The 16,033-nt window shown below is 47.2% G+C and overlaps 2 protein-coding genes across 6 annotated transcripts in view; one reads left to right on the forward strand and one right to left on the reverse strand.

Annotated features, from left to right (window-relative positions):
* DBF4 (DBF4 zinc finger) overlaps positions 1–2,211 on the reverse strand; it is a 45,670-nt gene extending 43,459 nt beyond the window's left edge. For all 3 annotated transcript variants that reach the window (XM_038391270.2, XM_038391269.2, XM_038391271.2), the window contains exons 1-2: positions 2,067–2,211; positions 515–611 (exon numbers count right to left, since the gene is read on the reverse strand). In XM_038391270.2, the coding sequence (XP_038247198.1) occupies positions 515–560 (46 nt within the window). In that variant the 5' untranslated portion in view covers positions 561–611; positions 2,067–2,211. The remainder of the gene's footprint in view (positions 1–514; positions 612–2,066) is intronic.
* Positions 2,212–2,237: 26 nt separating this feature from the next.
* The window catches only part of SLC25A40 (solute carrier family 25 member 40), an 84,394-nt gene continuing 70,598 nt past the window's right edge, over positions 2,238–16,033 (forward strand). For all 3 annotated transcript variants that reach the window (XM_038391277.2, XM_043509378.1, XM_038391281.2), the window contains exon 1: positions 2,238–2,365. The gene's annotated coding sequence lies outside the window, so the exon portion shown is untranslated. The remainder of the gene's footprint in view (positions 2,366–16,033) is intronic.

Below are 16,033 nucleotides of genomic sequence, written 5' to 3' on the forward strand. Positions count from 1 at the left end.
TTTCACTTATTTCTAGTCAGTTTCACTTTTTGTTCTCATGTATCAGCATAAAGCAGTATTGAGCTTCCAACACTAGAGAGAAAGGTTTTAAACACCTAACCATTTCAGCTTTCTTTTGAATTTTCAATTAGTGGAAGGTGGTGGTATTTACAAATACAGCAGAAATATTCATTTATCCATTTTGTGTTTGAGTTTTTGTTAATAACACTGCTTCAATGGGACTATCTGAACATATAAAATTAAACATGTTTATGCATTTGTAGGACATGGTACATCAGGCTTCAGTCCTAGAACCACTGCCATGCTCCTAGACCCTTGAGCCCACCAGGAGACAAAATGCTGGATTGAGGCCCCATTGTTATTTGAAGGACTTGAGAAAAGCAGTTCCCAGTTAGCAATTTATCCAAATTAACTTGTTAAAAAAATCCATTCCAGCAACTGAATGAGATTTACAATCACTTTGAACTGCTTTCCATAATAGCTTAAAATCACATGGGGCAAGATCATTGCCTACTTGTAATTTGTCTTTTGTTGCTAATCCTCATAGCATTTGGTTTCATTTTTCTGGCGAGTCACATTTTTCTGTCCGCTTTCTTTCCGAGGGTTATGACCTGCAGGAGAAATAGTTCAACAGAGAATTTAAACGCCCAAGAGAGGGACAGAGGCAGCCCATTCACACTCCCCACGCCGAGTTACTGCTCCCTGGCTCCCATCCCCAACACACCTGCTGCTTCCAAGTCCCACTTACTTCTACCCCAGCCACCATGCCTCTGCTCCTCCGTCCCTCGCTCCCCACGCCCCAGCCAGCGCTCCCCTGCCCCTCTCCCAACCGTCACCCCCGCCCCAGCCACCACTCCCCCAGCCCTTTTCCAATGGTCACCCCGCTCCAGCCACCGCTCCCCCTGCCCCTCTCCCACCGCTCCCCCAGCCCTTTTCTAACCATCACCCCCCCCAACCACCGCTCCCCCTGCCCCTCTCCCATCGGTCACCCCCGCCCCAGCCACCGCTCCCCCTGCCCCTCTCCCAACGGTCACCCCCCCGACCACCGCTCCCCCTGCCCCTCTCCCAACGGTCACCCCCCGACCACCGCTCCCTCTGCCCCTCTCCCAACGATCACCCCCCGACCACCGCTCCCCCTGCCCCTCTCCCAACGGTCACCCCCCGACCACCGCTCCCCCTGCCCCTCTCCCAACGGTCACCCCCCCCCACTACCGCTCCCCCTGCCCCTCTCCCAACGGTCACCCCCCCCACTACCGCTCCCCCTGCCCCTCTCCCAACGGTCACCCCCCCCACCACCGCTCCCCCTGTCCCTCTCCCAACGGTCACCCCCCCCACCACCGCTCCCCCTGCCCCTCTCCCAACGGTCACCCCCCCACCACCGCTCCCCCTGCCCCTCTCCCAACGGTCACCCCCGCCCCAGCCACCGCTCCCCCTGCCCTTCTCCCAACGGTCACCCCCCCACCACCGCTCCCCCGCCCCTCTCCCAACGGTCACCTCCCCACCACCGCTCCCCCACCCCTCTCCCAACGGTCACCCCCCCCACCACCGCTCCCCCGCCCCTCTCCCAACGGTCACCCCCCGACCACCGCTCCCCCTGTCCCTCTCCCAACGGTCACCCCCCCCACCACCGCTCCCCCTGCCCCTCTCCCAACGGTCACCCCCCCACCACCGCTCCCCCTGCCCCTCTCCCAACGGTCACCCCCGCCCCAGCCACCGCTCCCCCTGCCCCTCTCCCAACGGTCACCCCCCCACCACCGCTCCCCCGCCCCTCTCCCAACGGTCACCTCCCCACCACCGCTCCCCCAGCCCCTCTCCCAACGGTCACCCCCCCCCACCACCGCTCCCCCTGCCCCTCTCCCAACGGTCGCCCCAGCCACCGCTCCCCCTGCCCCTCTCCCAACGGTCACCCCCCCCCGACCACCGCTCCCCCAGCCCCTCTCCCAACGGTCACCCCCCCCCCGACCACCGCTCCCCCAGCCCCTCTCCCAACGGTCGCCCCAGCCACCGCTCCCCCAGCCCCTGCGCCCTGCTCGCGGATGAGGAGGGCGCTGTTGTTGCTCGCTCACCGTAGGCTCTAAGGCGGGGAACTGGGGCCGGGGCCGGGGCCGAGCCCCCCCGTAACTGGGGCGCTTTCCCGCCTCACGAGTCCGACTTCAACAAGGGCCTACTAGCCTGGCCTCCTTCCTTCCCTGCGCGGCCCGCCGGCGGGCGGGGCTGACTAGCGCCACCCCCTGAGGAGGCGGCACGGCCGACGCTGCCAGGCAGAGGGGGCTGCTGGCGCAAGGCTAGTGTCAGTGCCGGGGCTGCCCTTTCCCCCAGCGCTGGGAGCAGTGACTCGAGTGGGCTCCTGCCTCCCAACAACCCGGTACGGGCCAACGCGCGGGCGGCTGAGGGCCTCGGGGGGCGAGCTCTCGGGGTGGGAACGCTGCAGTGGAGGGCACAGGTCCCTAAGTGGGGGAGCGACATCAGTGGCCGCAATCCTGAGGCGATGGTGCTTGGGGAAGGAATGGGGGCAGTTGTCACTAGTGGGGGAGGGTGTGGGGGGATGAAGGGGAGCTGTAGTCACTAGCGGGGGAAGGAGATGGGGGGGCTGTAGTCACTAGTGGGGGAAGGAGAGTGGGTTGTAGTCACTAGTGGGATGGGTTTGTGTGGACAGCGGGGGAGGGGTGTGTGTGTAGTAGAGGCTGATGTTCCTAAAGGGGACTGGGTCGCGGGGGGGGGGGGGGCGGCGAAGGAGCTTTTCTATGAAGAGCTCAAATTCCCTTCAGCCTGGGGTGTGGGCAGAAATCTGTAGGAGGACATGATCTTGAGGAAGGGTTGATTATATCCCTTCAGTTTCCAGGATTGAAGTTTCTGAGGCCTTATCTTTACTGGGGGTGGGGGGGGGGAAGTGTGTTCTTAACTACAGTTAGCTAATTCAAGGGAAAATCCCTGTGAATTTGAGTTAGCTCACCCAAGTTAAGAGCACACCTTTTTCCCCACTGAAAGCCTATGGGGGCATGAATGATACCAGCCTTTTGGCGGCGATACATGGACTCTCTGGAGGTATATGAGCTTGTGAGAAGATCTGTTTAGACATAAAGAAAGGCTCTGAACCATAAGAGATCAGGTTTGTTTATACTAGAAACTTTTGCAGCTTTAACTATATTGATATAAAAATGCATATCCGTTTCAGGAAGCAAGGTAAGCAATAGTGATATAATTGTGCCCAGACTAGGGCTTATACTGGTGTAATTATACTGGCAAAAAAAATACCTGTAAGAACCAGCAGTGCTGCGACCAAAGGGATTCCGTGCTGCTGCATAGCTAGTGGAGGCTTAGGCTGGGCTCCTACAGGAGGACTTTGTGAGGCTGGGCTTAACAGGAAGTACTGTCCAACAGGACTTGAGTGGTGGTCCTTCGGAGCCTGCTGATTGGCTGGTACCAGTACTTAACCCTGGAACCTAAGCAGGGAAGAAAAGGAGTACTTGTGGCACCTTAGAGACTAACAAATTTATTAGAGCATAAGCTTTCGTGAGCTACAGCTCACTTCATCGGATGAAGTGAGCTGTAGCTCACGAAAGCTTATGCTCTAATAAATTTGTTAGTCTCTAAGGTGCCACAAGTCCTTCTTTTCTTTTTGCGAATACAGACTAACACGGCTGCTACTCTAAGCGGGGAAGGTGTCTGAGCAACAACGTGGACCACCTGCTTTCCACCACTCTAGACTCTGCTTGAATTAGCCCGTAGACTCCAGCTTCTGATCCTGATTTGTCCTTGGCTTTGCTCTTCGATTGCTGTTTGTAAGCTGGCGTCTGACCCTCATCTCCTGGTAACCTGCCGACATCCTGACTCTTAGTTTGTCCTCTGGTCTGTCTTGGACTCTGACCTCCTGCTACTTGACTTGGCCCGACTCCTGTTCCGACTACTAGGTTTGACCACCGTTGTCCAGTTGTGACACAGACATAGTTTTAGGGTAGAAAGAAAAGGAGTACGTGTGGCACCTTAGAGACTAACAAATTTATTAGAGCATAAGCTTTCGTGAGCTACAGCTCACTTCATCGGATGCCTTAGGGGTAGATAGTTTTAGGGGTTTAACTTTTCTAGTTTAGGTGAGGCCTACGTAGAAAGATTGCTGAGACACCATTGGTGAAAATGCTATAATAGCGGTTATATAAAATTTTATGATTTAAGAGTTCCTATCTATACCTGATGTATATGATTTTATGGCATCCCATGGCCCATTTTTATAATCTTATTATACTCAGACTTTTTTTCTGTCCTTCACCACTGTGCATGCATGGCTGCTTGAGGTCTGTTTTTTTTGTTTGTTTTTGAAGAGTTGCTTATAATTAGTAGACTCCTTGCATTGACATAACCTTTGAAGAAAACAATATTATAATATTTATTTTTCAATAAGGAAAACAAAGAACAGGATCTTGCAGATGCAAGAAAATAATTGACAACAATGGTAAATCTACTGCCGTTTTGCAAGTTATAGCTTTCTATGCAATTATATTTCAAGTTTCAACAGAATTCTTATCACGTCATGAAATATATCTTGTAATTAATGAATTGGACCACAGGTTTGTTAGAATGTTCCATCAGTTCAAATGTATTTTTTCCTAATGAATCCTGCTTTATTGCAACACAGCTGAGAATTTTTTAAAAGAAATCTGAATTTGCCAGAAACTGGGTATTTATAAGGTAACCACCGCTTGCTCAAAATGGCGCTATGTCCCCCTCTAGTGGTGGCTAGGCACCCGAAAGAATGATGAGTCTGCTACACCTTGGCTAACAGATATTTCTGAGGGCATTCTGCACCAAAAAATTAAAAATTCTGAGCACAGTATTTTAAAATTCTGCACGTTTTATTTGTCAATAAATAAATGCAGAGGCTCCAGCATAGCAGTGCATGAAGGTGGGAAATCACCCTGCAGCCTTCCTATCCTGGGGACATGAACTCAGTGATGAGGCTGCACCTGACCCTGACATAGCTCAAGGCCTGGGCTTGCCCCAGAAACACTCTGGGGCCCTGCCCCTCTGTGCTAGGTGCACCAGGTGTGGGGCAGGCAGGTTGCCTCAATCAGGCAGTAGCCAAGTGTGGAGGGGCTCAGTGTGGGGGGGATCCAGGTGTGGGGTCAGAGGATTCCAGGTAAAAGTGGTTGGGGCTCAGCGGAGGGGTCTGGATGTGGGGTCTCAATAAGGGAGTCTGGGTGCGGGAGTGGGGCTTGATGGGGTGTGGGTCTAGGTACAGCTAATTGGGGGTCAGTGGTATGGGGGTCTGGATGTGAGGGCTCAGGGTGGTGCAGGGGTATGGTGCTCATCAGAGTGGGAGTTTGAGTGCAGGGAGCGCAGTGGGGGGTGGTTTGGGTGCAGAGGTGGGGGTCCAGAGGGAGGGAGTTGGGGTGCAGAGGGCTCCAGATTCAGGGGTTGAGGTTCAGTGGGGTTTGGGTATGGAGGGCTAGGAAGGTTCTGGGTGTTCGGGGTGAGGCTTGGTGGTGGTGTCTGGATATAGGAGGTCTGGATGCACGGGGTTTGAGCAGATGGGGGAGCAGCTCCCTGTACAGTGACCCTTCCTCCTCCCCCCCAACCCCCTCCCCGCAACTGAGGAGTGATGGGGGTAGGAAGCAGGGGAAGATGCTAAGCTTCCTGCAGCTGGGGGAGATTTCTGAGGGTGGGTCTGACATAGCCCCAGCCACTCCTTGCAGGGGAAGAGGAAGTTCTGTTCTCTCCTGCCTGTAGCCCAGCAGGGATTAGCAGCTGATCTCAGCTCAGGGTAGGAGCCACTGGCTGTGGTATGCCCAGTTCTGTGGTGATTTACCTCTTCACTGGCTGCTCCGGGTGCCTGAAACGATGTACCTGTGCAGCTAGTGAGTGGTGTGTGACTGCTCTTGCATTTTCCCTTTGCTTCCCTGTCAGAAAGTCATGTTTCTGCAGGGAAGCAAATAAATGTGGGGAACATGAATTCTGCGCATGCGCGGTGGTGCTGAATTCCCCCAGGAGTAGACAGAGATGTAAACAAAGATGTAGCTCATGCAGTAGAAGCTCTTGCATTTAGCTCTTGAGGGTCTCAGGTTTGATCCCCACTACCAATGCCCATGTATAGGTTGGCGTTACAATAACACATCTGTGTTTTTAATATTCACAGGTCTTTATAGGATTTTAATGGAGCTGAACTACAGGCTTATTAAAAGAAAATAATTTAAAGTAGTTACTACATGTCATAATGTCTACTTCTCCATTACAATGCCCTTCTCAGTCTTTTAAAAATTTATTATTCTCAAGTAGTAACTTCTTTAAAATGCCTTTTAAAGCTTCTTTGCTGTTCATCTTGAATAAAGCACTAAAATTAGGGATGAATGTGGAGCTGAAACCTCCCTTTAATATAGGTGTGATGGGCAGGATTTCTCCTACGAGACTGATCTTCATTTACTGTTCCTTTGTGTGTGAGACTGGTCAACTTTTTTTTTTTAAACTCTAACTGATATTTATGTTGGTATTTAGAGTAGCAGCCGTGTTAGTCTGTATTTACAAAAAGAAAAGGAGTACTTGTGGCACCTTAGAGACTAACCAATTTATTAGAGCATAAGCTTTCGTGAGCTACAGCTCACTTCATCAGATGCATTTGGTGGAAAATACAGAGGAGAGATTTATATACACACAGAGAGAACATGAAACAATGGGTTTTATCATACACATTGTAAGGAGAGTGATCACTTAAAATGAGCCATCACTAGCAGCAGGCGGGGGGAAACGAGGAAAACCTTTCATGGTGACAAGCAAGATAGGCTCTTTCCAGCAGTTAACAAGAACATCTGAGGAAAGGTGGGGGGGAGAAATAACATGGGGAAATAGTTTTTTACTTTGTGTAATGACTCATCCATTCCCAGTCTCTATTCAAGCCTAAGTTAATTGTATCCAGTTTGCAAATTAATTCCAATTCAGCAGTCTCTTGTTGGAGTCTGTTTTTGAAGCTTTTTTGTTGAAGGATAGCCACCCTCAAGTCTGTAATCGAGTGACCGGAGAGATTGAAGTGTTCTCCAACTGGTTTTTGAATGTTATAATTCTTGACGTCTGATTTGTGTCCATTTATTCTTTTACGTAGAGACTGTCCAGTTTGGCCAATGTACATGGCAGAGGGGCATTGCTGGCACATGATGGCATATATCACATTGGTAGATGCGCAGGTGAACGAGCCTCTGATAGTGTGGCTGATGTGATTAGGCCCTATGATGGTGTCCCCTGAATAGATATGTGGACAGAGTTGGCAACAGGCTTTGTTGCAAGGATAGGTTCCTGGGTTAGTGGTTCTGTTGTGTGGTGTGTGGTTGCTGGTGAGTATTTGCTTCAGGTTGGGGGGCTGTCTGTAAGCAAGGACTGGTCTGTCTCCCAAGATCTGTGAGGGATGGGTCGTCCTTCAGGATAGGTTGTAGATCCTTGATGATGCGTTGGAGAGGTTTTAGATGGGGGCTGAAGGTGATGGCTAGTGGCGTTCTGTTATTTTCTTTGTTGGGCCTGTCTTGTAGTACGTGACTTCTTATGTTGGTATTGTAACCCTTCTGCCAGGTACCAATGGCAGCAACAAGGCTAACATTCAATAAAACTATGGCTTGAGCCACCACCCACATCTGTACTCCTACCTCTGGCTCTGAGAAATCAAAAAAAAAACCTCCCTGGTCACTTCTGAGAGTGGGTTTTCCCCACTCAGAGCCCTGGAGAAACATGGAGTCATAAGTATTTTTTTATTTAGGGAAAAACAATAAAAACAAACATGAAAACCATGTTCATATTAACATACAAGAAAATGAACAGCCCAAAATCAGTGCACCAAGAGTCTGATCAACCATACAGTTCCACATTGTAATTGTCTTGCTCCTTGACCCAGAACTCTTAGTGTTGTCAGGAAGGAGTTAAAATTCAGCCAGCAGAAAAGACAGAAACTACTGAGAAGCAAGGACATAGTTTCTGTCAATACATACCTTAACTCAGCATATATGGACAGTGCCCGCCCAGTAACTCAGATCTTAGAGCAGAACAAGCTCCCTTCACAGCCTACCAGATATCTAAGCACTCATCCCTATCTCCCACCCACTTCGCTTCTTTCCCCCACAAGGTAGTATAGAGGTTTGATGCAATTAGGATGACCTCTAAATGTATGTACTGTTCTTATATTTATCTTTGTTCAGGGTTCTCTTGACTTGTAACAATGTCTGTCTCTGTATGAACAAATAAATGCAAATTGTTAAGAGAATGTATATAACTGGCCACTGTGGTACCATATCTTCGAAGTTGCTTGTCAGTGAATAAACCCCCGTCAGTATTGTCTGTGCATGTCTGATTCTTGGGGAAAAGAATATTTTCCCCAACAGTGTCGATACAAATCACACTCACCCCAAACCCCACTCACTGGTCCAATTAGATTCAGTAGAAGCTGAGAAGTTGCTCTGCTCTGTCTGACTGTACCGGTCCAGAGAGAACTACTTCCCCATGTCCCACTCTGAGGCATAGCAACCTGATCCAATTCTGTGATATTACTTTTGTTTTTGCTGGTATTGAGAGCCACGGCATAGCAAAGTCAGCTTAGTGCTGTTGCCATCTGTACAATCGGCCTTGTGTGACTACAGCCGTTGTTCCAGTCCTGCAGATTTACTCCACACAGGGCAAAGAATCTTCAGATGGAAAACGAAGACAAGACCTTGCAACTGAACTCTTAGTCTTTAGGATAAAGCCCTTTTCCCCTTGTTTTGTGTTGGACTTGAGTTTTCTTACAAAACCAAAGTCCCTATATAATCAGGGTCAGTGGTTCTCAACCTTTCCAGACTACTGTATCCCTTTCAGGAGGCTGATTCGTCCTGTGTATCTCAAATTTCACCTCACTTAAAAGCTACTTGCTTACAAAATCAGACCTAAAAATACAAAAGTGTCACTGCACACTATTACTGAAAAATTGTTTACTTTCTCATTTTTACATAGAATTGTAAAATAAATTGTGACCCCCAGATTGAGAAACACTGATGGTATATAGAACAATATAAATAAGCCATTGTATGAAATTTTAGTTTGTACTGACTTTGCTAGTGCTTTTCATGTAGCCTGTTGTAAAACTAGGCAAATGTCTAGATGAGTTGACGAACCTCCTGGAAGGCCTCTGTGTACCCCAGGTTGAGAACCACTGCTCAGGGTGATCTATTCACTCCAGGGCATACCCTGCACAATTCCTATGTCCTTTCATGAGTACAGTAATAATAATCTATTATTATTTATACCTTTGAAAACAAATTCCAACTAAAGCAGCAAAACTCAGAAGATGGAATTATAGATAAGCAATATTGTTTTTGTAAATGAAGCTAGTCATAGGTGGCTTTTTCCTTTCTTCCCTATAGAGGGAGCAGAGAGTTCAAGCCTTCTGTCCTGGGACTTGCAGCATGAATGCAAGAGAAAACAATACAAATCCAATATAAAAAATAGCCACTGTGTCATGGTTGAAGCCAACTTTGATGGGTTGAGGTCCTATCTGCAGTTTCCACCCACTGCCCAGGATCCATCCTATGTTCTCTCCCCAGTTGTAGTACCCCTTCTGCTGATGAGGCTCCCTAATACTTCTCCAGCTTAACATGCTTGCACAATGTGTTTCTTTATATATTGGAGTTGCAAGTGATTTCCTTATGGAGGTGCAGGGATTGTGAATAGTTAATGTGATGTTTGGGTGTGAAAGCATTTCTTCACTTTTAAGAATGTCTGGGGGTTTTGCATGTAAATAACCTTAACTTTTAACCAAATTTTTGTTTGGTGAAAATGTAAGTTCCCAAAATATTTTGACTTTTTGTCCTATATGGCTTGTTTTGCTTCAAAGAAGAGTGTGTGTGGGGAGATCTTCAAATAAATCAGCTAGGCTCCATCACTGGGAGTGTGGAATCCTTTTCTGAACCCAAGTTTATAAACCACATTACAGATGTTGTATATCTTCCTTCCTACTGTGACCAAGGGTTTGGGAACTTGTGAGTTTGCTATATGAAGGATTCTCCTTTTGAATAGGATTACTACCTATTGGGGAAATGTGTGTGGTCTATGTTTTGACAGTAGTTTTAATACAAAATAATTTTTAAAAAAATGCTAAAGAGACAATGTGGAGTGGTTGGCAAGCAAGTTCCTTATTTGTTTCACTAACAGTCAAATGAAAAACATGCTCTAGAACGGTGGTTTTCAAACTTTTTTTTGGTGACCCAGTTGAAGAAAATTGTTGATGCCCTTGACCCAACAGAGCTGGGGATGAGGGGTTTGAGGTGTGGAAAGGGGCTCTGGGCTGGGGAAGGGGGTTGAGGAGCAGGGGTGCAGGCTCTGGATTGGGGGTGCAGGCTCTGGGCTGGGGATGAGGAGTTTGGGGTTCAGGGAGGGGCTCAGAGCTGGGGTTGGGGTGTGGGATGGGATCAGGGCTCTGGGCTGGGGGTGCAGGCTCTGGGGTGGGGCTGGGATGAGGGGTTTGGGGTGCAGGAAGGGGCTCCAGGTTTGGGGGGTCAGGGCTGGGTCACGGGCTTACCTTGGGCAGCTCCCGGTCAGCAGCGCAGCGGGGGTGCTAAGACAGGCTTCCTACCTGTTTTGGCACCATGTACTGCGCTGCGCCCCAGAAGTGGCCAGCAGCAAGTCCGGCTCCTAGGTGGAGGCGCGTGGCTCCCACCCACAGGCATTGCCCCCCACAGCTCCCATTGGCCAGGAACCCGGCAATGGGAGTGTGGAGCTGATGGGGCAGCGCACGGAGCCCCGTGGGGCCCCCCCGCCTAGGAGCTGGACATGCTGCTGTCCACTTCCAGGGTGCAGCATGGTGTCAGAACAGATAGGGACTAGCCTGCCTGCCTTAGCTGGGCAGCACCGCCGATGGGACTTTTAATGGCCCGGTGCTTTACATTCTGTGAACCAGTACTGGGTCATGATCCACAGTTTGAAAATCACTGTTCCAGAAGAGTTTTAAAGAGATTTGTCTGCATCATGTAGCCCGTTAAGATTAGCCTTTATAATGGGGAGATTAAAGACATTAGGTAGTAAAGACAAATAATAAAACACAGCATTTATGTAGAACCCTTTAAAATTTACAAGAACTTTGCAACAGCAATAAAATAACAGCTGCACTAGTTATATGTACATCTAGTAAGACATGCCTTGACTTGTCCCACATACTATTCTTTGGACTTGTGGCTTTCCTGGCTGGTGAGGACAGGCTGCTGGCTTCTCCTGGCCTTTGTTCAAGAAATGAAAACTTGATGTCAATAATCTCATTAACTATTGGTCAATACTGCATGTTCTATTTCTGGGTAAGATTATAGAGACTTTTTTTTTTATGAGAGAAGCCTGAGTATCCAGATGTCTCAGTTCTTGAGTCTTTTCAGTCTGGGTACAGACCTGTATAAGGGACAAAAACAGCATTGGTAGATGATTCATAGATACTAAGGTCAGAAGGGACCATTCTGATCATCTAGTCCGACCTCCTGCACAACGCAGGCCACAGAATCTCACCCACCCACTCCTACGAAAAACTTCACCTATGTCTGAGCTATTGAAGTCCTCAAATCGTGTTTTAAAGACTTCAAGGAGCAGAGAATCCTCCCTCAAGTGACCCGTGCCCATGCTACAGAGGAAGGCGAAAAACCTCCAGGGCCTCTCCAATCTGCCCTGGAGGAAAATTCCTTCCCGACCCCAAATATGGTGATCAGCTAAACCCAGAGCATATGGGCAAGATTCTACAGCCAGATACTACAGAAAATTCTTTCCTGGGTAACTCAGATCCCACCCATCTAATATCCCATCTCAGGGGATTAGGCCTATTTACTCTGAATATTTAAAGATCAATTAATTACCAAAATCACATTATCCCATCATACCATCTCCTCCATAAACTTATCGAGTAGAATCTTAAAGCCAAATAGATCTTTTGCCCCCACTGCTTCCCTTGGAAGGCTATTCCAAAACTTCACTCCTCTGATGGTTAGAAACCTTCGTCTAATTTCAAGTCTAAACTTCCTGGTGGCCAGTTTATATCCATTTGTTCTTGTGTCCACATTGGTGCTGAGCTTAAATAATTCCTCTCCCTCTCCTGTATTTATCCCTCTGATATATTTAGAGAGAGCAATCATATCTCCCCTCAACCTTCTTTTCGTTAGGCTAAACAAGCCAAGCTCCTTGAGTCTCCTTTCATAAGACAAGCTTTCCATTCCTCAGATTATCCTAGTAGCCCTTCTCTGTACCTGCTCCAGTTTGAAGTCATCCTTTTTAAACATGGGAGACCAGAACTGCACACAGTATTCCAGGTGAGGTCTCACCAGTGCCTTGTATAATGGTACTAAAACCTCCTTATCCCTACTGGAAATACCTCTCCTGATGCATCCTAAAACCTCATTAGCTTTTTTCACAGCCATATCACATTGGCAGCTCATAGTCATTCTATGATCAACCAATACTCTGTTCTGTTGGAGGAGAAGGTAGTTGTACTTGGTTTTGTATTTTTAGTATTTGTGTGTGTGTAGGGGCTTTGTGCTGGGAGAGCAGCTGAGCCCTGCTTAGGGGGTGGGGCTTCTAACTAGAGGTCCTATAAAGGTAGTCAGGCAGCGGCACAGACAGCTGCAGCAGCACAGGAGCCAGCCAACAGAGCTCTAAACAGGGGAGTTTGCATTGTGGTTCTTGTTTGGGGTTTGCTTTTGCTGGGGGGGGATAGTCTTTTTGGTGTGGCTTGTGTTTCCCAGATTAACAGGATTTAGGTGGGAAGGCGATGACAGATACAGAGGCAGCTGTGGGAGTGACTCCTGTAGTGGAAGACACATTGAGGATGATTGGATGTGGAAGCTGTGGTATGTACATGATCCTGGAGGGGGGAACCGGTAAGAGTTTTTTCTGCATGAAATGCCGTCTGATAGAGCTGATGGAGGAAAAGATCCGAGGTTTGGAGATGCAGGTGGAAAGTCTGGTTGAGTTTAGGAAGGGGTTTGAGCAGATGATGGAGCAAAGATATGAGGTATCTGAAGGGAAAAGCTAAGACTCACGGATGGAAGCAGGGCTGGGGAATTTTGAGGGGAGACTGGGTGAGGAAAGTGGTCAGTGGAAGCATGTGACTAAAAGAACCAGGCAGAGGAAAAGACAGGCTAGTGAAGGAGAAATAGAGGTTAGGAATAGGTTTCCACCTTATCTCCTCCTCTGTTACTTCTAATTGATGCATCCCCAGCTTATAACTAAAAATTCTTGTTATTAATCCCTAAATGCATAACCTTACACTTCTCACTATTAAATTTCATCCTGTTACTATTACTCCAGTTTACAAGGTCATCCAGATCCTCCTGTATAATATCCCGATCCTTCTCTGAATTGGCAATACCTCCCAGCTTTCTATCATCTGCAAACTTTATTAGCACACTCCCACTTTTTGTGCCAAGGTCAGTAATAAAGAGATTAAATAAGTTTGGTCCCAAAACTGATCCTTGAGGAACTCCACTGGTAACCTCCCTCCAGCCTGACAGTTGGCCTTTCAGTAGGACCCTTGTAGTCTCCCCTTTAACCAATTTCTTATCCTCCTTTTGATGTTCATATTGATCCCCATCTCTTCCAATTTAACTAATAATTCCCCATGTGGCACGGTATCAAACGCCTTACTGAAATCTAGGTAAATTAGATCCACTGCGTTTCCTATATCTAAAAAATCTGTTACTTTCTCAAAGAAGGAGATCAGGTTGGTTTGGCATGATCTACCTTTTGTAAAACCATGTTGTATTTTGTCCCATTTACCATTGACTTCAATGTCCTTAACTACTTTCTCCTTCAAAATTTTTTCCAGGACCTTGCATACTACAGATGTCAAACTAACTGGCCTGTACTTACCGGGATCACTTTTTTTTTTTTTCCTTTCTTAAAAATAGGAACTATATTAGCAATTCTCCAATCATTCGGTACAATTCCTGAATTTACAGATTCATTAAAATTCTTGCTAATGGGCTTGCTATTTCAGGTGCCAATTCCTTTAATATTCTTGGATGAAGATTATCTGGGCCCCCCGATTTAGTCCCATTAAGCTGTTTGAGTTTCGCTTCTACCTCAGATATGGTAATATCTACCTCCATATCCTCATTCCCATTTGTAATGCTACCATTATCCCTAAGATCCTCTTTAGCCTTATTAAAGACTGAGGCAAAGTATTTGTTTAGATATTGGGCCATGCCTAGATTATCTTTAACCTCTACTCCATCCTCAGTGTTTAGCGGCCCCACTTCTTCTTTCTTAGTTTTCTTCTTATTTATATGGCTATAGAACCTTTTACTATTGGTTTTAATTCCCTTTGCAAGGTCCAGCTCTACTTGACTTTTAGCCTCTCTCACTTTATCCCTACATCTTCTGACCTCAATTAGGTAGCTTTCCTTGCTGATCCCTCCCATCTTCCACTCCCTGTATGCTTTCTGCTTCTTCTTAATCACCTCTCCAAGATGCTTGCTCATCCAGCTTGGTCTACAACTCCTGCCTATGAATTTTTTCCCCTTTCTTGGGATACAGGCTTCCGATAGCTTCTGCAGCTTTGATTTAAAGTAATCCCAGGCCTCCTCTACCTTTAGCTCCATAAATTCTTCAGTCCAATCCACTTCCCTAACTAATTTCCTTAATTTTTGAAAGTCAGCCCTTTTGAAATCAAAAACTCTAGTTGCAGATTTTTGTTAATCCTTCCATTCAGTTTGAACTGAATTAGCTCATGATCACTTGAGCCAAGATTATCCCCTACAACCATTTCTTCTATGAGGTCCTCGCTACTCACCAGAATTAAATCTAAAATGGCATCCCCTCTAGTCAGTTCAGCAACTACTTGATGAAGGAATCCATCAGCTATCGCATCTAGGAAAATCTGAGCCCTATTATTATTACTAGCACTGGTCCTCCAGTCTATATCTGGGAAGTTAAAGTCTCCCATGATCACGCAGTTTCCATTAGTATTTACTTTATTAAAGACATTAAAAAGGGCTCTATCCATATCCAAATTAGATCCCGGAGGTCTATAGCACACCCCAAGCACTATCGTAGGAGAGGCTCTACTAGTTTTCTTCCCCAATGTAATTTTTGCCCAGACGGACTCTCTTATCCATTGCATCGCTTCTTCTTTCTTTACATTCTACCTCATCATTGATATACAATGCTACTCCACCCCCTTTACCTTTGTTTCTGTCTTTCCTAAACAGCACATACCTTTCAGTACCTGTAGTCCAGTCATGACTACTATTCCACCATGTTTCTGTTATCCCTAGAATATCTGGTTTCACTTCCTGCACCAGTAGCTCTAGTTCCTCCATTTTGTTACCTAGGCTCCTCGCACTGGTGTATAAACGTTTTAATTTTTGCTGTTTGGCCTCGCTCACATTTTGTACCCTATTAGGCACAGTCATTCTACAACCAGTATAACCTATTAGACTAGTATTCACACCGCTCTTGCTCCTTATATACATTCTCCTACCCACGGCTGTATCCTTTCTTACTTCGTCTTCTTCCCTCTCAATGCTAAAATCTGGCGTGGAGATTTCCTGGACATCTCCCATCCATCTCCCCCTAATTCCTAGTTTAAAGCTCTCTTTATCAGTTGTGCCAGCCTTGATCCTAGAAGTCTATTTCCTTCCCTACTCAGATGAAGTCCATCCCAAGAGAACTGTCCTCTGTCCGTGAATGCCTCCCAGTGGCCATGCATCCCAAAGCCCTCCTTATAGCACCACTGCCTAAGACACCTGTTGATGGTCATAATCTTGTCACACCTTTGTTGCCCTTCTCTAGGAACAGGAAGGATCCCGCTAAAGATCACCTGAGCCTCAGTTTCCTTAAGTGTCTTCCCCAGCCTAGCATAGTCTCCCTTAATACTTTCCAGCGAGAATCTAGCCGTATCATTTGTTCCCACATGAAGGATAATTAGGGGATTCTTTCCCGCTCCCTTTAGGATCCTTTTCAACCTCAGGTCTACATCCCGTATCTTAGCACCCGGAAGACAGCACACCCTTCTATTCTCTGGATCAGCCCTAGTTACAGGCCTGTCTATTCTTCTCAATAA

This window comes from Dermochelys coriacea, chromosome 2 (genome assembly GCF_009764565.3).
Source record: "Dermochelys coriacea isolate rDerCor1 chromosome 2, rDerCor1.pri.v4, whole genome shotgun sequence".
NCBI classification, from domain to species: Eukaryota; Metazoa; Chordata; order Testudines; family Dermochelyidae; genus Dermochelys; species Dermochelys coriacea.